This window comes from Panthera pardus, unplaced genomic scaffold, assembly GCF_024362965.1.
Source record: "Panthera pardus isolate Hobbes unplaced genomic scaffold, ASM2436296v1 HiC_scaffold_12, whole genome shotgun sequence".
Lineage (NCBI taxonomy): Eukaryota > Metazoa > Chordata > Mammalia > Carnivora > Felidae > Panthera > Panthera pardus.
In genome coordinates, this window is record NW_026526677.1 from 74,560,701 (window position 1) to 74,585,163 (window position 24,463).

Here is a 24,463-nt window from a genome sequence, read left to right on the forward strand (position 1 = left end):
AGTATCTCTCAGAGTAGCTCAGAATTTATTTAGCACCCTCTGTAGAGTTCTTGAGGGGGTAAAGATCATTCAGAAAGTGTGCTCATATGGCTTCTTCTCTCATTCTTTTGGAATAACTGTGACATTTGGTTTTCAGGGAAACCGTGTGAAGGAGGCTTATATCTTTGCATGCAAAATATTTTCCATCCTTACTGGCAAAAGAACATTTGAAAGGTCTTTTTCATTTTTGTGAATGAACAGATAAAATAATTTACCCTGGGAGAGCTTTCCCTTGCATGGAAAATAAACTCAGTATCAGGTCAAATGGAGATACTGACCTGATATTGCCCTGATTTCCCATGCATCACGGGAAGTGTTCTGACCTCTGGCCTCCTCCCTTCCCATTGCCCCCTATTGTCTTCTCTGTGTGTGTCTTTGCAGTGCATTGAGATATGTCTATTCCCCCAAATTCAAATAAAGTATTTGTGAATGTAATTAGACTTTTCAAATGGAAGAGGAGCTATTTACTTAACAAGGTTTTGTGGAAACTAATTTTCTTCTGTAAAGAAACACATCTTAATTGAATCTTGTGTTAAGGACTTTTTTTTTTTTGTATGCCAAGATTACTTACTACCTCCTCCCCCCGCCCCTAAATTTGGGACAGTTTACTTCATCTCTTCCAGTTTACTGTAGCAGTCTTATTCTCTCTACTTTCTTTTAGGAGTCATCTCTACAGCAGACATTCTTGATCGAGAGACAACAGGGTCATACTGGCTGACCGTGTATGCCACAGATCGGGGCGTGGTTCCACTTTATTCCACCATTGAGGTCTACATTGAAATTGAAGATGTGAATGACAATGCCCCACTGACATCAGAACCTATCTATTATCCTGTTGTCATGGAAAATTCTCCAAAGGATGTATCTGTCATTCAGATCCAAGCTGAGGATCCAGACTCCAGTTCCAACGAGAAACTGACATACAGGATTACAAGTGGGAATCCCCAGAATTTTTTTGCCATCAATACCAAAACAGGTAAGGAAATGCTCATCTGACTTTTTTTTCATTGGTTGTCCAACTTTTAAATCCATCAGCCTGACACTTGCTTATTTATATTATTTTATTTTTCCCCTTAACTTATTTTATTGTGTGGAGAACAACATTCTCTTTTTTTTCTGGAGGTAGTTTCTGAAAAGGTGTGCATTCTACTTGGTATGTTCTGGCTGGTATGTGTTAACTTTAGCTGATACCAAGGAGAAGTGATCTAATGGAAATTAGAGGCTTTCACATAAAGCTTTAGATTTGCTTTACTCATAATAATAAAAAGGAGTTCCCAGGCCACTCAGTAGACCAATTGCCCCCTTTGTCCTTCTTGGGAGATTATGTGGCCCATGCTGGGTTCTGTGGGTAAGCTGGCCTTGTGACACCTCTACTTCTAAGAACTTCTTTTTTGTTGGACCTAGCTTGCTGTAAATTTAAGCCCCAGATTTTTTGCAATTCCTAGACTACCCAAGAGTGAAGTATCAAAGTTTAGAAAAACTTCCAGCGTCTCAATCTTTACATAAAATGTACCACCTTTAAATTTTCAGGTCTTTTGATTAAAAAATTGTACTGACAACTTAGTTTGTTGGCTAAGGCTCAGAAGGGGCAGGTGTGTGCATTCTGAGACAAGTACATATACCGGAAGGGTCTCAGACGTTCCTTGTTTCTCTTGTGATTTGCCTTGTTGAGATCTGAGTGGGAGAGTCAAACACTCGGTGAGAGTTGTGATGGGTAGAGTTTGAGTTAATTGAAACTTAGAAGATTGTAAAGCAGGTGCTATTACTGCCTCATGCTGGGCAAGTGCATTGACAGTGGTCATAAGTTAGGCTAATTGACGTTTGCCGGTGTGGATGGACATACTCAGCGTTCCTAACAAACCACTGATGGAGCTGATGGTTATTTCTCCTGCTTCTGTTCGTTCAAGTAGGAACATACAGCTGACCCCATGCATTTTATAAATGTCAGCTTCCCATGAACATAATTTGGAGAGAATGCCAAGTTTCTTGGAAATAATTGATTTTCTCTAATTATGAGTGGGTCGGTCCTCTCATTAGGCAGAGCCTCGCATTCTAATGGTGTTGAGTCACTGTTTGACCTGCATTTCATTATTAGACCAAGAGTGGTCATCAGCTATCTGTGTCTGATTGAAGTCCACTGGAACTTGAAAGAGAAGACACAGAGGCTAGTCCAACCTTTATGAGCCATGTTAAGTAGGGGAAACTGCCTGGGCATCTGAGGGACCCCTGAGCTGTGCTGGGAAGCTTCTCCTGATTCACTTTCTCACTGTAGGTAAGGGCTGTGTGGAGTGTGTTGACAGAGAAGGGAATGCAGATACTTTAGAAGGTCAAGAGAGAGTGAGCACATTGACAAGGTGTGACAGTAAACATGTTGAGGACACAGAAATCTTCACAATTCACAACCCCTGTGGAATCTGAAACACCCCCAGTCACATTCTGTCTTCCCTCTGATTCCATTGCTACTTGAGTCCCTCATGGTGAGTGACCACCCTCTTTTTGATAGGTTAAAAGACACGGTAGAAGGGAGGATTCAACTGTTCTCCTCCACTTACTGCTAAAAATATTCTAGAATAAAGTCACAGGGAAGAATGTGGGTTGGATGTGAAGAACATAGGCCACATTATATATGGAGAAGAGCATATAGACTTATGTAACTAAAGTTGTCTTCTGTGCAGCTTTTAGAAGTTTACATGAATTGTCAGAAACCCCTGTATTATCACAGTTTAACCTATAATGTGTAAGAAGGCCCTTTATCATATTTATAATTTATCTGTCCCTGCCATAGATTAAAAAAAAAAAAAATTTGTGCCAGGAATGACATTTTAGACTAACGTCTAATTGTTTAAATCTGTAGCATTACTTTGTAATTCTCAAACACATGATAAGAAAATACTGGATTTTTTTACTTCTTCATCCACCAAACATTTATGGTGTCTTCTAGTCTCCAAATATAGTCTAATAACTAGAGATATAAACTTAGGATATGGTCCAAGCCTTTCCAGGACCCAAAGATGTAAAAAATTGAAAAAATAACAAATATTTACTATATAGTGAAGGAGTACAATAATTGATTATGTTGGAGGAATTTCACTCAACACGGTGTTGGCAAGAGTGATGGTCAGGGAGTGCTTCATGGAGGAGGTAGCATTCGGGAGTAGAAGTCCTGGTTTTTAAATTGTGGTGCTGCATTCGCTAGCTGGGAAACACCATCAACCACAGCAGGGGAAACAAACCAAATCAGACACTCCTGACCTCACCAGCTTTTGTGAACTTGGGAAAATTATGGAACCTCTCTGAACTTCAGTTTTCAGTAAGAAAGGATTGTTACCAGGAATCCTCTGTGAAGTGCTTATCACAGTGCCTGGAACATTGAAACTCTGCAAAGAAGGTGGTACCCCATCCAGTCCTCCTTAACTCTGATTACAGACACACCGTTTACTCTCCCTGGATCTCTGGTTCTTATCTGTAAAAGGAAAATGGCATTGCTTACTTCATTTTTTCGCCTTTTTTTTTTAAACATTTTTTATTTTATTTTTGAGACAGAGAGAGACAGAGCATGAACAGGGGAGGGTCAGAGAGAGAGGGAGACACAGAATCTGAAACAGGTTCCAGGCTCTGAGCTGTCAGCACAGAGCCCGATGCGGGGCTTGAACTCATGGACCGCGAGATCATGACCTGAGCTGAAGTTGGCTGCTTAACCGACTGAGCCACCCAGGTGCCCTGGCATTGCTTACTTCATAGAGCTTGCTCGTGAAGACTGAAAGTCGTGGTATGTGTGAAGGTTGCTGGTAAACTACCGAGCTCTGTGAGAGTCATGTTGTTACTATCCTTATTTCTATTAAGATTCTCAGAACTGCAAGCCTGGTGAAGCTTCTATGTCTACTGAGCAATCTTTAACCAACTCAACAAACTCTCTACAGAGACATTTTATTCTTTAGCATTTCTTCCTGTCTTTCTAAAGCCATTTGTCAGAGATAGTTATTTCTCCAGTATATTTAGTAAGGATCTTTGCTTTAGATTTTTGCAACTGGATGTAGACTGACCTTTTATTCCTTCCTTTGTGGTAGAGCTGAAATTTATATAGAGTTTCATTTTATTTTGTCAATGTGCTACATAATAAATAAGATTTAAATGATTAATGCACACGCAGATACTGTCAATACTTTCGGTCCATAGCTTGCAGTAGATAACAGATGTCCACCCAGGAAGGGAGAGAGATTTCTCTGTTGAACACTGTTCTCTAACCCAAAAAGCCTTTTTTTTCCCCCTATCATACTAAAACCATGTAAAAATCAGTGGTCTGTGGAACTTCTTCAGTAATTTCTGTGGCTTAAGAGGAGAAACAAAAGCAGTAATACTCTGAGGTCCTTTCTGAGCTGTACAGAAAACCCTTGATTAACTCAAGGCTGAGCAACTGAGTTCAATCTAATGCTGCTTCCTTGTATATGTATGCCTTATCCAGTAGCTGGAGCCCTACCAACATGTTCTGAGAGGGAGACCCACCCATCAGGCTGTTGTTCCCTTGCCTCTTTGGGCAAGTAGGAACTCAAATGCTTCCTTCCAACCCTTGTAAAAAAAAAAATCCAGGCTGGCCATTGACTAATCTTCCAGGCTCAATTGGGAAACAGGTGTGAGAAGTTCCTCTATGGTTTTACAATGTTTACTTTAGTTGTATCTATAGTATGGAAACCATTCATGCCAGCATTTAGTAGAGCACTCAGTAGATGTTAGTTGTTATTGTTACTGTTAATAATCATCCTGTATTCCCCACTAGAATAAAGTTTGTGTAAGTTGCACACATACTGCTTTACAGCTCCACTGGATTTTGAGGAAGGCATACTTGAAAGGCAGCGGTGTTTTTCCTTACTACGTGGTGTGTAGCACTGGAACCTTCCATTCATGTTTATTAAAGTGTATTATTGTCTACTGCTGCTGCTGTTTTATTTCAGTTTTTTTTTTTAACGTATTTACTTCCTAATACAAAGTCACTTTTTAAAAAAATTTTAATTTATTTATTTTTGAGAGACAGAGAGAGATAGAACGTCAGTGGGGGAGGAGCAGAGAGAGAGGGAGACACAGAATCCAAAACAGGCTCCAGGCTCAGAGCTGTCAGCACAGAGCCCAACATGGGGCTCAAACTCACGGACCGCGAGATCACGACCTGAGCTGAAGTCAAATGCTTAACCAACTGAACCACCCAGGCATCCCATTTTTCACAGTTTTTTTTAAAATTTTTTTAACGTTTATTTATTTTTGAGACAGAGAGAGACAGAGCATGAACAGGGGAGGGTCAGAGAGAGAGAGGGAGACACAGAATCTGAAACAGGCTCCAGGCTCTGAGCTGTCAGCACAGAGCCGGATGTGGGGCATGAACTCACGGACCGCGAGATCACGACCTGAGCTGAAGTCGGCTGCTTAACCGACTGAGCCACCCAGGCACCCCCACAGTTTTTTTAATGTTTATTCACTTTTTAAAAAAAAATTTTTTTAACGTTTTATTTATTTTTGAGACAGAGAAAGACAGAGCATGAACAGGGGAGGGGCAGAGAGAGAGGGAGACCCAGAATCGGAAGCAGGCTCCAGGCTCCCAGCCATCAGCCCAGAGCCCGACGCGGGGCTCGAACTCACGGACCACGAGATCGTGACCTGAGCTGAAGTCGGACACTTAACCAACTGAGCCACCCAGGCGCCCCAATGTTTATTCACTTTTGAGAGAGAGAGCGAGAGAAAGAGCACGCAAGTGGGGGAGGGGCAGAGAGAGGGGGAGACACAGAATGTGAAGCAGGCTCCAGGCTCTGAGCTGTCAGCACAGAGCCTGATCCAGGGCTTGAACTCATGAACTGTGAGATCATGACCTGAGCTGAAGTCACTTAACCGACTGAGCCACCCAGGCGCCCCTCTATTGACCCTAGGTGTTGCAGGATGGGAGATATAACAGAAGCATAAGATAGTTTCTCAGAGATTTTATTCTTATGGGAAAAACAGGACCGTCACACCTACTATGTACTTTAGCAAGAATATAAGGCAGTTTGTAAGAAATAAAGGGTCAGACTCCGTGGAATATAAGGTGTGAATAGGGTACCATGTCAGAGGGGGCCTGGAGCAAGGACTTCGCAGACCTGAAGTGAGCCCTGAAGAATTGGTCCACCTGCAGAGAGAGAAGCCAGAAAACTACCAAGGGAATATAAACAAGTTAAGCTGACCTTGAGAGCCCATCTGCTGCTTCTTGAGCTGGCTTGAGAGGCATTAAACCATTAGAAAAAGATTTTTGAAAAACTCATAAATGTCTGGAGTGTCTAAGATATTAGAAGTAACAAACACGTGTATCTCTTCTGGTTTTTAGTTTGATGATACTTGGATTTTTAAAAACCTTGGGTTGTGTATCTTTCCTTTGAGAGACTGACTTAAAATAATACTTTCAGAGGGGAAAAAACATAAGAAAGACCCCTTTATTGTCTTCCTTTGCCTCTGTTAAACATGCATGCAGGATTAGGATATGCTGCTGTGAGCCTGTGTCTGAAAATGATCCTTGCTTCCTCCAGATCTTCTGCTGGTTGATTATCCAAGGCATTGGCTTTCTGAATTCCCTCTTGTGCTTGTGATGTCTGTCTCCTTTTGACCCGTGCTTTGATCACTGGCATCGCCACCTATGTTTCAGTGGTGATGGAGCGGAACTCTGATTTCATTTTGAGCATCTTGGGATAAACCTGACCGAAATGCACTTTATGTGTAGGTACACATACCTACACATAGGTACCAGGGCACCCACCAGGTGGGTGGAGAGGAAGAGCTCCTCTTCAAAAGTGTGTCTGCTATAGGAATACCTCAAATTCTACTTTCATCCATCGGTATCTTTGGATCTAGACATTTTTCTCCTATTAAAATGGGAGGGGTAGCTTATTAAAATACTGGATGTCCTCCGTTTTTTCGTCAACCTCAAATTTATCAGCCTGCCTTTTGGCATATGGTATTAAGACATGGTGGGTAAGTAAGCAGGAAGGATAATAGAGGGAAAAGTCTAGACCACACTTCGGCTTGATGATAATCATCTGGCAGTCTTGTTAGGCTGCAGATTCCTGAGGTGGAGCCTGATAACTTGCATTTCCAACAAGTTCCCGGGTGAGGCTGATGTTCATTCCCTGGAGAGCCTGGTTAGCAGGACTCTAGTCTTTAGTATCCCAAAAGAAACAAAAGAGAGCGGTAACACAGTGCTGAGACATACAACTGAGGACAAGGGAGCCCATCTTGTAATTTATCCATACACTCTTGCCTCATAGTGCTGGAGTTTTGAGGTGTGACTATGAATCCAAAGTGCTCTCTTTACGCACCCCCAAAATCAACTCCCATAGCCTTGCTTATCCCTTGTGTTTTATGAAGTGGAGATAAATGAAAATCCAGTCTTTTTAATCATCCATGGGGAAAACATCACTGATTCCTAAGACTTATGGTTAATGAAAATCTGGGTTGTATATGTCTGGATACACTTGTATTTTTTCCAAATATACAGAATGCAAGCAGCAGTTGTTACTAAGTGGAAGTCAGACCTACTTTAATGAATAAACAAACATTTGATGTTAGTATGTTGTTAGTTCCTAAAATAGTGGTACTCAGAAATAATTTATTGTCTTAAGTAACCTAATCCTTACGTTTATACACAGCCCTGATTGGTGGTAATCTGCTTACAAAGCTACCTTTTCCTGGAAAGCAGGACCCTTGCTTTATGTACAAAACCAGGGACTAAAAAGAAAAATCACAGAAGGTGAGGGACAAGGGTACAAATATTAGTGCCTTTTCTTCAGAGTGAACAGTGTAAAAATCTCTTGTTGCCATCTCTTATTCCTTATTCCTTCCTAATGGAAAACTAAATTCTTCTGAATGGGTAGAAATGGCCTCTAGATGAGGAGTTGATATTCACAAGTACAGGCACAAAGCAGATAATGTAGCGAATGAGTATGTATGAAACTGTAAATCACCCTCGCTCCTTCTTTCAGCCATGAAAGGAGGCCTTGTCCTATAGAACATTAAATTGTGTTCATTTAATCCAACAAGTCCAGTAGAACAAATCGGGCTCATGCAGATTTATCACAGGGGGTTATTTAAATTCAGCGGTGACCTTTGCATCCCTGTGAATGTGCTCCAAATGAACAAGGACAAAGGGAACTTTTCTGCACTGTCATTATGTTCCCTGGGAGGCTGTGGGTTTCCCATTTTGATCAACTCACCACTGTGGGCTGAAGGGTCGGGGTGGGGGTTCTGAGGGTGCAGAGGGCTTGGTCAGGGCTGGCCATCGCACCGGAGAATATGTTCTTTCCTGTTGTGGACTCTGCCTCTCCTTCCTCTGGCTTGATTTTGTTTGCATGCTTGGCTGTGAGTGTAAGTGCTAATTTCAGAGTTTCTCAACCTCAATACTGTCAACATTTTGGACTGGACTAGTCTCTTGTGGTCTGGGCTGCCCTATGCATGACTGAGCAGGACAATAGCTGTGACAGTCAAAATACCTCCTGGCATTGTTGAATGTCTCCTTGGAGTAAAATTGCCCTCTTTGAGAACCACTGAATGAATGCAGAATATTTTGTAGGACTCTTCTCCATGTGACCCTTACCAAAGCATCCTGTACAAAATGAATGACTGGTTAAAAAAATAGTGTGTACATCTATACCTATACCTATATATAGACATATATATATACATACATATATCTCATTAATAGTAAAATGAAGTAATGTAAATATGGGAAAAACCGAAAGCTGCCTCTTACTTCCCTCTGACTGCAGGTTCTTTGTGTCTTAAAGGCTCTGAATATTTGAAATCAACTCCATTAGAAAAAGAAGAACAAAACAATAACAAAACTTCAAACAGAATGAATGCGGATAAAGTTATCCTTTTCTCTCCTCTAAGTCTTTGGAGAGGATTTGACTGAAACAAAATTGTCATCAGAGTCAGTTTTGAACAGCATTCTTCAGAAGACAGCATGAAGAGATTATTTTGAGGGTTCCAGGGTTTATTCCCTTGAAATGCTTAAACAGCTCCAAATCCTGTTTCTGCTTAATGTCAGCCTTCAGATGGATAAATATGGGGATAGTTCCTTCCCTGGAATAAAGGTGGATGAAAAAGAAAAGAAAAAAAAAAAAAAACCTTTAGACTTCCGTTGAGGATTCTGTAGTCATGTGTGTAGATTAGGGCTTTTAGAGGTGTCTGGCATCCCTCGTAAGTATGCAGTGTTCATTCACAAGCCCCCCAAAACTGGTACATTTGTGGGGACTCAGACCAGTATCCCAGATCACCATCTTTGGATACATCATAGGACTGGAAAGACTTAGCTAAATAGGAACTGGTGCCCCCATCAGTAATAAAGAAGGAAATCTTTGACCTCCACCTCCCCCCAAATTAAGTCAAGTTTCAATGGACAGTATTGCTACTTGGGCAACAGTACGCATTTTTTCCCACTTAGGACATTCACATCTTTGAGTTAATGCAACTGTTACTTGGGAAAAGGACTTCATAAAACCTAATGACAGTGAGGAATGGGGAAATTTGGTAAAAGGGTGAGAGGCTTGAGCAGGCAGACCTGGAGGGAAGAGGATGATGCCGCTGCCTGGTTGGGGACCCACCAGCTGTGTAGGTGGCTCAGAGGTGCCCCCACCCCCAGGGGGCAGGGTGCTGGTCATTCAGTGTGGCTGGTAGTGTTGCTCAGTCTTCCAGGCTGCTCCCCTGTCCTGCTAACCCACGGAGGAGGGGTGTGGAGGAGGAGTGGGGCAAGGGGCAGGGAGGAGAGGTGGGGCTCCTAGATATCCAGCCTGCCCCTGGGGCTCAGCTGTTGGCATAGCTGCACTGAAAATTACAGGGGATTATTTGGGAGGGAGTAAATAAAGCAGATGATAGAGTTGTATATATATGTATTAAAAAAAGAGATTGATTAAGGTCATAAATTTCTCTTTTATTTCTTCTATCTGGGCATTAATTCCACAGCACTAATTTACAGCATTGGTTTATTACTTTCTTCTGTTCTGAGAGAAACAGTGAATTTTAATTGAAACCACTGTTTGCTTCTCTGCATTCTTCCCCGCCACTGTTTGGGAGACTCTTGGATACTACTCCTTGGGCATGTGCCTCTCTCTCCCAGGTATGATGGGATGGTGCAGGAAGAGGAACCTTCACCCAGGGCAGAGGTCTGCTCTGTGCCCCCAGCCATGCTGTGTTTGTAGCTTCCGCCACAATCCTGGAAAGAGACTGGGGCTCCGGACTCCTGGGCAACTTGCCAGGGTCACCCAGCTGGTCAGCGCACAAGGGTTTGTCTGATTAATGATCCATAATGCTAAAGACAAAGGCTATGTAATTTGAAAAAATGGGAGCAAATTCAAGAAACACTTTAATGACCCTAGAACCTTGGGGGCAAGGGAAGTCTTTCAGATGATTGTACGCACACTGTAAAAACAGGTGTATTACGGGTTGAATTGTGTCCCCACCCCCACCCCCCACACACACAAGATGTTGAAATCCTAATTCCCCTGTGTTTATGAATATGATTTTATTTGGAAAGACGGTCTGGGCAGATATAATTAACTTAAAATTTGGTCACACTGAATTAGGGTGGATCCTAATTCAGTACCCATGATCCTTATTGGGAGAGGAAAATCCGGACACAGAGACACAAACACAGGGAGACATTGTGAAGATGGAGACGTTGGCATCATACTGCCACAAACCAGGTAATGCCAAGGATTGCCAGCAACCGCTGGAACCTAGCAAAAGGCAAAAGGCAAGGAAGGATCCCCTGCCCCCAGAGACTTCAGAGGGAGCATGATCCTGCCTGGGCCCTAAGTTTGGACTTCTAGCTTCCACCGCTGTAGCTTGTGGTTCTTTGTTACAGCAGCCGTAGCAAACTGCTACAAACTGCTGCAAGGTGCCGTCTTGGGGAACAGATGGGAAGATTGAGCTCTCCTCAGGGGGTGAGGGTGGTGGGCAGAGCCAAGGATCCCTGATCCCCAGTGCAGCGCCCTGCAGCGCCCTGCTTACTAGACCAGATGTTAACACTATTAGCAATTTTTACACTGGTCAAGCCTGACTTTAGTCAGACAGTCCGTTTTTGGTTTGTTTTGCAGTTGTGATCTAGTTAAGTTTATTTATTTGGTGATTCTAAATGGGATGAGGATTTTTTTTTTTGAATGTTTATTTTTGAGACAGAGAGAGACAGAGCTTGAGCAGGGGAGGGAGAGAGAGAGAGAGGGAGACACAGAATCCGAAGCAGGCTCCAGGCTCCGAGCTGTCAGCACAGAGCCCGATGCGGGGCTCAAACTCACGGACTGAGAGATCATGACCTGAGCCGAAGTCGGACGCTTAACCGACTGAGACACCCAGGTGCCCCAGGATGAGGGTTTTGATGAGGGACTGGTGTGACATCACATCACTCTAAAAACTTCCAGGTCTTCTGGGAGATCATCCTCCGGTGGCACTTTCATGCTCCTCAGGGCCTGTGAGGCCACCTGGAAGCTACTGTTGACTGGCACCTGGTGTCCCAGTGGTGAGTCAGGAGCTCATCAGTCTTGCTCATTTTGTCTTTTCTCAGTCTTTTCAAAAAAAATGCTTATTTATTTATTTTGAGAGAGAGAGAGTGCATGCACATAGGAGCAGGGGAGGGGCAGAGGGGGAGAAAGAGAGAATCCCAAGCAGGCTCCACACTGTTAGCAAAGAGTCCCACACAGGGCTCGATCTCACGGCCGTGAGATCTTGACCTGAGCTGAAACCAAGAGTCGGACGCTTAGCCGCACTAAGGCATTACCTTAGTCGGACGCGGGGACCCAGCGCCCCACATTTCTCAGTCTTTTAAAGCAAATTCTCTGGAAGCGCTGTTCTTTCAAAGCACTGGAAGTTTCTACCCGAAAAGCTAATACAGGACAAAACATAGTTTCACCATTAACCTTGAGAGCCTAAAGTCCAGTTCTAGTATTGTTACCACTTTGTATTCTATTCTTGTCATTTCCTTGTCATCTTTGAATGACTTTGTTCCTAGCTTCTGGACATCCTTACAAAAATGTTGAAGTGTTTCAGAAATCTATACATTTTATTCACATAGAGGTAGATCGTTCTAGGAAAGCACATGGACCTCAAACAAAATTATAAACCCAGCATGTAGTGAATTATTGATCGCAGTCTGATTCTGTTGTGGCAAACTGACAAATGTTTGTTTCGCGCTTTGCTATGCATAGTCGTAGTTAGGGTTCACAAGAATGCAGGGGAGGAGACAAGCCAAACGGAGTCGTGCTCAAGAGCCTGGGCACTAGAATCAGATGTCTTTGCATCTGAATGCGAGCTCTACCATTTCTTAGCTGTGCGATGTTCGGCACGTTACATAACCTCTCTGAGCTTCAGTTTCCTCCTCTGTGAAAATGGAATAATTCTAGTAACTAACCAATTGGCTTGCAAGCAAGATTAAATGAGTTAATATATATAAAGTAGTTTAAAAAGTACGCAGCATGTAGTAAGCTCTCAATAAATGTTAAATGACGTCATTTTCACGTATAGAGTTTGTTTTACTGAAGTCAATGTCCACATTGTATGATTAAGGCCTTAGAAAGTTGATGTTTTCAACACTTTACCTATGGATTCATTAAATTTCATCTTGTTAGATTGTGTCCTTCTGCCCTGTTAACTTCTGTATATGTGACTGTCTAAGATGTAGCTGAAAAGTGAACTGTGATGGGGCTAAATAGAGAGCACTCTCTTAGGTTTCTAGAAGCCTCTCTCCCTATTTTAGATATGTCTACTTACCAAGAATAAACTAGCAAATGCCTTGGAAAGAGCACAAGTAGCAGTAGTTAGGTTATCCAGATTTATTTATTTTTAATGATTATTCATTTTTGAGAGAGAGAGACAGAGTTCGAGTGGGGAAGGAAGGGGCAGAGAGAGAGGGAGACAGAATCCAAAGCAGGCTCCAGGCTCTGAGCTGTCAGCACAGAGCCTGACGCAGGGCTCAAACCCATGAACTGTGAGATCACGACCTGAGCCAAAGTCGGATGTTTAACTGACTGACCCACCCAAGCGCCCCTGGGTTATCCAGATTTAAAAATAAATAAATACATTTTTAAAAAATTATTTATTTATTTTGAGAGAGACAGAGACAGCGCAAGTGGGGCAGGGGCAGAGAGAGAGAGAGAGAGAGAGAGAGAGAGAGAGAGAGAGAGAAAATGAATCCCAAGCAGGCTCTGCAGTGCCAGTTGCAGAGCCGGATGTGGGGCTTAAACCCAGGAACTATGAGATCATGACCTGAGCCGAAACCAAGAGTGGGACGCTTAACTGACTGAGCCACCCAGCCACCCCCCTTGGGCCCAGCCTCTGCCACTAACTCCTTTTATAACAGTGGACAAGTTTACCTCATTCCTATAGGCCTCGGAATCCTCACCTGTAAATCAAAGAATTAGAACAAGAGTCGAAAGTATCAGTACCTGACTCACGTACCGATACTCTGTTTTTTCCTGTCCACAGACATCATTAATTGATTATAACAGCCTTTCATATAATGCTCGCACTTGGCATCCATTTCAACCTAACACCGATGGGAAGCCGGGATGAGGAAGGGTATTTATTTGCTGTTGAGGGCTCTGAGACCCTCTCTACCTCTCATAGTCCTGGTGTCTATAAAGGACCATGGCACTGAAGAGAAGGAAAGGGGTGCTGATGCCAGGGACGGAGTAGAAGTAATTACCCAGGACTTGGTGGCTCTGAAAAGAGGTGAACGTGAGAGGTGCAGACAGCCTTCACAGAGAGGATACCTTATTGTAAATAACTTTGAAGATATTTGACCAGCCCATCTCATCACCCTTTTCTCAATTCCCTCAATCCTTCCTTCCCTGACACTGGATCAAGATTCTCTCTTCTGAGAATCTGTTATGGGCATTCAGAGATAATCTCTTGAGGAGCTGTAAACCTGAGAATTACAGGTGCATGTTTGTGCCTCTCCAAAATTCATACGTTGAAACCTGGTGCATGAAGGTGGGGCCTCTGGGAAATAATTAAGTCCTGAGGGTGGAGCCCTCAGGAATAGGCTTAATGCCCTTGTAAAAGGGACTCCAGAGAGATTCCTCTCCCTTTCTGCCCTGTAAGGACACAGCTAGAAGATGCAGTCTTCAAGGAAGCGGGCCTTTACTAGATACCGAACCGCTGGCATTTTGACCTGGACTTGTAGGCTCCAGAGCTATGAGGAATAAATTTCTGTTGTTTATGAGCCAGCCAGCCTATGATATTTTGTTAAAACAGCCTGAATAGACTAATACAGTGGCTGTGTGCAGCAAACAGCTGAGGCACAGACAGGCAGACAGACAGGCTCTGATAGGCTTGATCCTGAAGACTTTTTGATGACTGGTTCTAGTGTTGGTGAAACTCAGCTGTGCTCTTTGCCGTTAGGTTCTCTAACATACCTTATAGTAATAGCACAAACTTTGCTATCAAAGCTTGAAATGGGTTTCTCTTTATGCAAAGGAAAGGGCCATGAGAGACTGTTGCTGTAGAAACCAAGTCAGGAGAGAGGCTCAGAAAAAAGGAATGTTCTCTAATGTTGGTTGCTGCACAAAGGTTAAAAACTGTAAGAGCCCTGTAGTTTTGGTAATTAAGGGTGAGATCAGTGAAAGGTATTTGTCTTTATAAGTCACGTTATTTCTGGGATTTTTCATCTACATTAGTTTGAACGTTGACCAGCACTTTTATCTTTCGTTTATGAAATTCTGTGAGTCAGGACCTAAAATATGTGTGATCTCCATCATGTGCTTGAATTAAGCCCTGCCTCTATCAATAATTCTTAGATAGATATGTACTGTTTTAAATTGTATCTATAGGATTCCATAGGAAAAGTAACCAACAATTCTGTTAAAAGTGAATTAGGCTATTTTAGACAACTTTACTTATCCTTAACCTGTCTAGGAATTCACCCTGTGAAATTCTCCCAGTACAGCCATGAGAAGCATAGATTACTTCTCATTTGGAGCCCCTATCTCACTCACCTACCAGCCATCTGACAGTGGACAAGTTTTTGACTTCTTATGGCTCAGGTTCCCCGTCAGTAAAATGAGATACTAACTGAGTTGTGAGGATTAAATGGGCTCATGTATTTTATAAAGCATTTAGCTCAGCCTTGTACATATGAAGTGTTCAACAGATACTATTATAGTTAATATTAAATGCATTCAAAATTCTTGCCTCTCAACAGAATTTGCTCGTAAAGAATCCTTTCTTGAATTTTGATGAAGAATATATCTGAAGAAATGTGTGAAGGGTCAGATATATATTACATGTTTATGTTTCATGAATGCCTTCTGGATACCAGGTACCATGCTAAGCAGGGAGGGTCCGAGGATGGTAACGCGAGGACCCTATCCTGTAAGATCTCATAGTCCAGAGTCATTTCACCATGAACGGTTATTTATTGCTATTGTCACACAGCTTTAAAATAAAGAGATTAAGTAAATAATATCAAGGTTCTTTATGGGACTTTTTTCTGGCAATAATAAATGGTGATAATATTTATTGGTTGTTTCAGGAAGGAAAACATCTGAGAACATGAGCGAGGAGATGTAAAATAAATCCATCATGTTAGAAACAGACTGTTACATGCCGACAGTGCTGAGCCTTTGCCAATGCACCATTTTTAAATATGGTGCCATTGCCGGTTCTTCAGTTAAGCAAGACAAATCCAATTTTACCTCCTACCACTTAAGTTAATTTCTCTTCTCAGTAAAATTTCCCATTTTATAAAGACATACTTCATCTTGGCTATGTACATACTAAATTGTTCATTTTTTACTTAGTTAAATTGTTTTCTGTCATAGTGAGAAATGCTTTCCTCTTGAAGAAATGATGTTCATGCCCGGGAAATAGGGGTATTTATTAAAATGGTTTATTACAAAACTAGATTTAGACATATTTCTATAATTTTAGTATTTAAGTAGTTTTAGTGCCCAATGAAATGACTTTCGGTGTACCATGGGCTTTGATAATCAGAGTCTCCAAAGTCTCGCTCTTAGACTTTAATCAAATGTAGTTGGTGGATTTATATTTGCATGCATGTGTTTAGAAATATTAGAGATGTTTTCAGTGGATCTCCATTAATGCATTGCTGGGTTGTAATGACTAGTGGGTGACTTAAATTATCTTGTGCTTCATCTCTCTGATCTAATAAGCTTTTATGGATTTTGGATTCTGTGCATAGGCATGGGAGGGACGTAAGGAAATAGAAAACTTCTGGGACCTAAAAGAACAAACAGGCTTTTTACAAGACAAAAACACTTCAACAAGTCAAAACCTGGGTGGAGGGTGCATCGTGGGCTTGTCACTGAAGTTGAGTGTTGGAATTTTAATGGTATCTGGTAGCTCCTGAGATGGAGGAAATATACATAAATGGTTTTCTCAGATAACTGAAAGTCAACATTTTAAGTGCCAAAACAACAATTTAAGAAAGCAACTATATTTCTGTACCACTTTCCAAAGTGTAGTAAATGTGTCTTCCACTTTTCCAGAGTAGCATACTGAGCATGATGGTAAAAGCAGGTCTGGCTTCATAGGCCTGATACCTTTGCAAACATAATAGGACCCACGCCCAGAAGGGCCACATGCTTGGTTTAATGCTCTGCTGTCATTGTCTGGAAATTTTTAATAATTTTTTGAACAAGGAGGCTGGCATTTTCATTTTGCACTGGGCTCTGCAAATTATGTAGCTTATCATGGATACCGAGTTTCCATTTGGACTGTTAATTACTGTGGGGGGCCATCAAATGCAGGAGTGTTTGGGTCCCTCACTTGAGCTCTCAGCTTCCCAAGCACTCACTTCTGTTATCAGTATGCTTCTCTCTTCCAGGCTCTGCCTTCTAATTTGCTGCTTCTCATCTGCCGAGACATCATATAAATAAGGTATTAGAATAGTAAGTAGGCTGAGAACCACTAGGCTCTGGAAGGTGACCTTGAAGGCTCCTCCCACCAAGAGAAAGTACCACACCATCAGTACCCAGGCTCTGTGGCATTTATTTCAGGGGTCACACGCTATTTTTCTCCTCTCCTGCATTGACTGCATTGGTGAAGAGGCTGTGTCTGTATAAAAACCGGGTGGGACCATACAGTTCTGGTGCATTTCCATGAAAGGAAATGTTGTTATAATAGTTGTTAAGAAACTATTTTAAAAGCCCACTTTTCTTAAATTACTCACAGACAGTAAAAAGGTAAATGAAGTTTCTTTTGATGAGATTCCTGTTATATAACTCATATAAACTATGAAGGCTTTATTGTTGACCATTGGATTCCAGTGGTTTGTGTCCCTTCAAATTGTCCATGTGTCTTGAAAGTAGGGCTCTTGCTTGGCATCCCCTTGTCCTGAAATGAACCATGGCATACCTTTTTGACACAGGTCACAATTGTTAGGTTTTCTCTACAATTACACAATTTCATTTTTCACTGTCTATTTAGACTCCTATTGTCTAAATACGTGGATGTTTTCTCTGCTGTAACTTTTCTGCCTTCCAACATTTAAGCTACCTGCAGCAAAAGGAAGGAAAACCAAATAAATGTTTTCATTTTCAGGCCATTCATGGTATAGGAAATGTGCTGGCATTTGTATTACAAGAAAATAAGATTCTTCAGAGTGGGGAAAAGGTTGTCACTAACTCATCATCCATTTACTCATATATTTATTAAACATTCAGTGTTGTTTATTGAGCACTTACTGTGTACCAGGCACTATGGCAGGGGAGTAAGACAATTGATACTCATTCCAAAAACAGCGCTTTACACACAGGGATGCTTTAAGGAAATAATGAATGAATGAATACATGCTTTGGAAAATATGTGTCACTTATTAATATTGCGCAGGGATTTCTGAATTCCTTTTGTAACAAAACAGCATGTGCAGCTTTCTGAAATCCAAACATGGCTGAAATTTCCTTGACTAGTTGCTTTGGTTTAAACTCCTATTTGACATTTGAACGGTTTTCAAAATGTCATTCTGGATTTACTTGCCTCTGAGGAATTAAAACAGATTTTACATTGACATAGTCTGCAAGTTGTCAGAATGAACACAGTACTGGAAATTTCCTAAGTGTTCAGATTGGAAAATTAAGGGGTCATTAGTCACTTTTTCAATCAGTTTATCCTAGGTTATGAAAGCACTTTGTGTATTATAGCATCAATTCTGGGCCAAGTCTTACTTAACATTAACCGCAAGGGTTAAAGTTGTGGGCAGGACCACAACAATGTCACCGTGAGCTTCTTCTGCCTTGCCACTGTCCTTCTATTATGTTTGATATTAATGTGATTTGATATGTGGGGGAGAAAGCAGGCAATCATTTGGGAAGTGTCTGCTACTTTCATAAACAGGAAAAATATGGGAGTTGGTCTTTGCTAATAGATGTCAGAATAATAATTGCTATCCTAATTGTAATTTACATGATACTTCACAATATTAAAACTCTCACATACTCTATCTGTGATAAGTTTAGAATAACGTCTTCTACAAGATGAAAGTCTGCCTAGGGAACCTACAGAAAATTTCTGTAGAATGAGAATTTTGTATCTCAGAATGAAAAGCAAGAGACAAATCTAGGTTCTAAACTACCCTACTTAGATCCTTTATTTTCTTTTTTTTTTTAATTTTTTTTTTAACGTTTTATTTATTTTTGAGACAGAGAGAGACAGAGCATGAACGGGGGAGGGGCAGAGAGAGAGGGAGACACAGAACCAGAAGCAGGCTCCAGGCTCTGAGCCATCAGCCCAGAGCCCGACGCGGGGCTCAAACTCACAGACCGCGAAATCATGACCTGAAATGAAGTCGGACGCCCAACCGACTGAGCCACCCAGGCGCCCCTAGATCCTTTATTTTCGAGGAAGGCCAGTCATTGTATTGATAGTTAAAATAAAGAAAGGAGTGGTGGTTTAAGTGGGACCAGATTTCTATAAAGCTTTTGAAGAACCAAATTTTACAGTAGTGGATTGGGGCACCTAGGTGGCTCAGTCAGTTAAGCGTCTGACTTAGACTCACGTCATGATGTCATCGTTCATGCGTTCGAGCCCTGCATCGAGCTCTGCACTGTCAGCTCAAAGATTCTTTCTCTCTCTCTCTCTCTCTCTCTCTCTGTCTCCCTCTTCCTATGCCCCTCCACCAATTGTGCACACACACGCTCTCTTTCTCTCTCTCAAAATAAATACATAAACATAAAAAAAATGTAGTGGATGGTGTGCTTAAGAATTCAGTATGATGAACTCATAAATAAATTCAACATGTTCTGGCCTTTAATGAGTTGATGAGAGTGTGCCTTGTCTTTTGTATTAATTATGAATTAATTCAACAAACACATATGAAAAACTCTACATCAGGTACTGTGCTAGGTCCTGGGAATACAGGAGGAGTAGTATGTCATATCTCAAGGTAGGCAGGGTCTGTCTGTCACAGCTCACTTCCTGTGGCCTTTTGGTTCAATTTTTGAGGTACTTCATTTCATTTTTATTGATTCATACTGAACAAATGGCTCCTTACCCTTTATGGCTTTAATTTCCCCTGCATCCTAGGTTCTTTGTTAAGACAAGCATGATTGTAAGTCCACACCGTGATGCACTCGGGGAGCTTCTCTATGTGTGAGCCCCATTAGCCCTTTTGCAGAGAGAGGAATCTCAGATGGGTCTGTTTTGGTGCTCAATGAAAATTTAAAATGTCCTCGTTTCTGAAAGGCTGTTGGTAGGGAGACCCTGGCTTCTTTTTAAAAAATGCCGAGCCATCAGTCTGTTATAACTGCCAGTCATACATGACAGGGACAGACTGTGCTATCATCATCTGACCCGCCCCTTCTCAACTTAAGAAGTAAATTGCATTGTGAGAGCTGGACTTTGAACAGGCTTGCCCTTAGTAGAGGTGCTCAGCGCCCTGTCCCCAGCCAGGAAAGCTCTCAGGATTGGCAAAGACTCCTGGCATTTCCAGAACACAGAGCCCTCCTCTGAGTGCAAGAGGGACTCCCCAGCTGTGTCAGCCCTCAGGGAGCTCCTGCTAGAGTGTGGGTGGCCATTCACGTGGTTAGGCTCTCCTAACTGGTCTTCAGACAGATACGTGCCAGACGCTGGGCCGAGGTCGTAACAAATCTTCACGGTGTCAGAGGTGCACTGTAATTCATGTTCGGTGTTCTACAGATGCTCCAAGAAGTTCAGTCTCACTCTGGCAAAGCCCAGGTTCTTCTCTCAACTGCTGTGGGCGGGTCTGATCTGCCCTCTCTTCGCCCCCTTCACATCTCACTCTTCACTGCCCTCCTTAGGTCACCTGAGCACTGAGGCACATTCTTGGCCGTGGCTCCTGCTGGCTCTGCTGCTTGGAATGCTTTTCTCCTTGACCCCACATGACTGGAGCGCTAGCTGCCTTCAGGGCCTTCCTTGTATGTTACCCTCTAACACAGCCTTTCTTGGTCACCCCACATGCTATTGCAATTCTTGTTCTTCAGTGCCCCTCCCTTGCTTTATTTCTCTCTTTAGCACTTACCACTAGCTAACAAAGTCTGTATGTAATCTCTTTAGTTTGCTTGTTCTTTATTTCTCCCGCCAGAATGGAATCTCCACGAAGACAGGGCTTTTGTCTTTTTTTGACTGTTGTATATTCTGTCTTGAACAGGGACTGGCAAATAGTAGGAATTTAGTAAATATTTGTTGAATGGATGCATGAATGGATGGATGAACTAGTCAAAGAGTAAATTTGCCAGAATTCTCACTCAGAGATTACAAGTAATGAGGTCAAATTTGACTCACTCTGTCTAGAAGCTATGCATTAACTTTCCAAACCAAGAGGCCAAGGAATAGATAAGATTTTAAACTGGAACTCAATCTTTTTTTTTTCTGTTATTTTTAAAAATTTATTTTCACAGAGAGTGTGCAAGCAGGGAAGGGGCCGAGAGAGAGGGAGGGAGAGAATCCCAAGCAGGCTCTGCACTATCAGTGCAGACCCTGATGCGGGACTAAAAACTCATGAACCATGAGATTATGACATGAGCTGAAATCAAGAGCCGGACGCTTAACCCACTGAGCCACCCAGGCACTCTTGAAACTCAGTCTTTAAAAATGTGTATGGGGCACCTGGGTGGCTCAGTCGGTTAAACATCCGACTTCAGCTCAGGTCATGATCTCACAGCTCGTGAGTTCGAGCCCTGTGTCAGACTCTGTGCTGACAGCTCAGACCCTGGAGCCTGCTTTGGATTCTGTGTCTCCCTGTCTCTCTGCCCCTTCCCTACTTGCGCTCTGTCTCTCTCAAAAATAAATAAACATTGAAAAAAAATTAAAAATGTGTAGATGTTGGCAAGTTGATCAGGGAGAGAAAATACAAGGTACATATGAAGGTGTGGAAGAAGAGGCCGCCAGGTGCATTCCTTTCTCCACTGTCTTCGATTGGTTTAGGAATTTGCTTTGCCAAGCATCTATTTAAAGACAGCATTTTCCCTGCTCAGTCATGGGTGCTCCATTGCTATATAACCAAGTCATTTCAGAGCCAGCTCTGGACGTGTTGTTGCTTAGAAAATAACCTTTCCATCTTGAGATTATAACTGATAGTTGAATGTGACCAGGCATTTCTAAAATTAAGCGTTTGATCCTGGAAACATTCACAACTCTACTTAGAGAAATTGTTACTTTTTTTTCACTCCTCTTTCCACGTGCCTGTTAGATTTTTCCATACGTTGTTTATAATAACTTTTCCCTGTGGTTGAAGATAACAGATTTTTGCTTTTAATTCAAGAAATGTCATCTGCTGTAATGTTTTGCAACAAGATACTTTCCAAGTTTCAAAGCGAGAGTGTGTTGTCGGATTGTGTTTTTGCATGTGAAACTCCAGCAGTGGTGAAAATTCCCTGGGACTGCAGTGTGAGGCAGGTCTGCCCTTTCCATCCTTGTCAGTGTGTATAAGTGAATGTAAAGAGTTTTTTTTTGGCATTTTAATTTAAATTCAGAAGGAGTCTATTTGTATGATAATCATAAGCAAAGGAAAACAGTGTTTCATTCCTCTCTGGGATTTGTTTTCTGACATCTCCACATTCCCTAGTACTTTAACCTGGCAACAGCATATTAACAGCGATTCATTCTCCGTATTTTACCATGTAGAACAGTACCCAGAAGATTAATACATGATGAAGAGAAGGAACTAAGAAGGGATGGTGAGGCCATAATTAATTTTGCTTTCATACACCATATGCTAGTGCTTCCTGATCTAAACTGAAATTAGAGTCACTGTAGAGTTTTCGATATCAAGGAAAAAAGGATCGTACACAGTGAAGCACAAATAACATTGACCTTTTTTTAATGTTTATTTATTTAGTTTGGGGGGGGGGCATGCTCAGACTTGGGCGCAAGTGGGGGAGGGGCAAAGAGAGGAGAGCAAGAATCCCAAGTCCACGGTGCCAGCGCAAAGCCTGACTCGGGGCTCAATCCCACAAACAGCGAGGTCACGACCTGAGCCAAAATCAAGAGTCAGACGCTCACCCACCTGAGCCACCCGGGTGCCGTGTAACATTGCCCTTCTTTCAGAGATTAAAGTTTCAAAAGGAGGGTGTAAATGATATTCTCATTGTTTGGATTCATTATTTTTCAACAAGGATTTTTCAGGGGGTAATTTTCTTTCTGTGAGCATAATCAGGAAGGAACCCCCCTCACTAACTGTTTGTCTGGCATGCCCTGAACTGAAGGAAGACAGACAATTAACGAGACTTATCTCCCAGTTCAGTTGTTACTGCATGTTCTTGTCTTAAGTGAGAGAGTCCCGAGGACATGGGTTGTATCTTCAGTCACACCGAATGACACTTATTTGTTCACAAAACCAGCTCAATTAGATTAATTTCCCTGGATGATCCACTAATACCTAAAGGTTTTCTCAGATCAGGGGGCTGGTGTTCAGATGCCTCCACGGGCAGAGAACTGACGTAAAGGAGTGATATGGATCCTGGTCAAAGAGCGGTGTGGAAAACAGGGTATGGGCTCTGCAGTTCTAGTGGAAGCTTTACGTTCAACCACTGAAGGTGGCCAAGTGGACATTCCCTCCCTGTTTGAAAGGAGGCTACTGCTGTTTAATCCCAAAGGGTGACTGAGTCTAGGATGCTGTCCTGGAATGGCCAGATGTCTTCCTTTAAGAGATGCTACAAATTACTGTTTTCATGCAAAATCCCTTGATTGATACAGTGTTACTTCAAACCTAAAAAGAAGTAGTCCTTTGCACCAACCTGATGAATAATGCCTATGGCATTAACATTCACAGGTCTGAGATGGAGAACAAATAGAAGCCACGTACAAGTATAAATAATAAAAAATAAATAAAACTGTTAGTAAAGTATGTTCCATCCTCCACTTTGACAAATATTCAAATCTGAAAGGCAAGATTTGAAACTAGAGTTCTCTAAGTCCTGTAATCACCAGATGAGGCAGCATGGAGAAAGCAGACCCTGCCTACTTTCTCTTCTCTTCTGTCTCCCAGTGCATGTGTGTGGACAACTCAGGCCACATGTCCAAGCTCTGGTCTCCTACCCTCTAACTCTCTAACCTCATATGAATGGCTTTCTCTCTCTCTCTCTTTTTTTTTAAGTGTATTTATTTTGAGAGAGACAGAGAGCAAGCATGAGTCGGGGGTGGGGGGGAGGGCAGAGAGGCAGGGAGAGAAAGAGAATCCCAAGCAGGCTCCTCACTGTTAGCACAGAGCCCAATGCAGGGCTTGGTCCCACAAACTATGAGATAATGACCTGAGCCGAAGTCAAGAGACAGTTGCTTAACCAATTCAGCCACTCGGGTGTCCTTAAATGGCTTCCTCTTAACCAGTCCTGGGCACTGAGTAAGTATGGCCTGCCCAACGAGAGTGGATTCAGCAAAGAGAGTCACTCAGGCCCTAGAAACAGGCCAGGTAGTCATCTGGGCAGAGAATTCCAGAACACTTAGAGTTAGTGCTCAGTCTAGGATCTAGACTTTAGAATATGAGTGGATGGCCATGCACAGACACCAGGTGGGCACATCTCCTTGGCTCCTCGGTCTCCTGGTTTTGTGGAGAGAGGCATAGCCAGAGGACCAGAGATGTCTTCTGCATTGTGGAGGCAGAGGCTTTGGTGGCTGGGATCAATGGGCAGTGTCTGAGCCCTTGATTTATAGAATATTTGGTCCTGATGAGATCTTAGACATCATCTTAGGAGTCCCGAGCTATGAGAGGCAGTACAAATTCCTCTGGAATCCCAGGCTTTTTAGTCAGACATATGAGATATATCTGAATCTAATCCCATTTCCAAACAGTTGCAGGTCAGTGACATGTAACTTAGCCTTGGTTTGTTCCTTAGAAAAATGGAGATGAAGTACATTTTATTCTGGCATATCAAGGGTTTTTCTGATCCATGGTGGTTACTACTTTTGCGTAATGGTTCATCCTAATGGAACATATACCCTGGGGAACATATAT

At 42.3% G+C, this 24,463-nt stretch overlaps 1 protein-coding gene across 5 annotated transcripts in view; it reads left to right on the forward strand.

Moving 5' to 3' along the window:
• FAT3 (FAT atypical cadherin 3) overlaps positions 1–24,463 on the forward strand; it is a 667,149-nt gene that overhangs the window by 306,651 nt on the left and 336,035 nt on the right. For all 5 annotated transcript variants that reach the window (XM_019450067.2, XM_019450069.2, XM_019450068.2 and 2 more), the window contains exon 3: positions 701–1,015. In XM_019450067.2, coding sequence (XP_019305612.2) covers positions 701–1,015 — 315 coding nt within the window. The remainder of the gene's footprint in view (positions 1–700; positions 1,016–24,463) is intronic.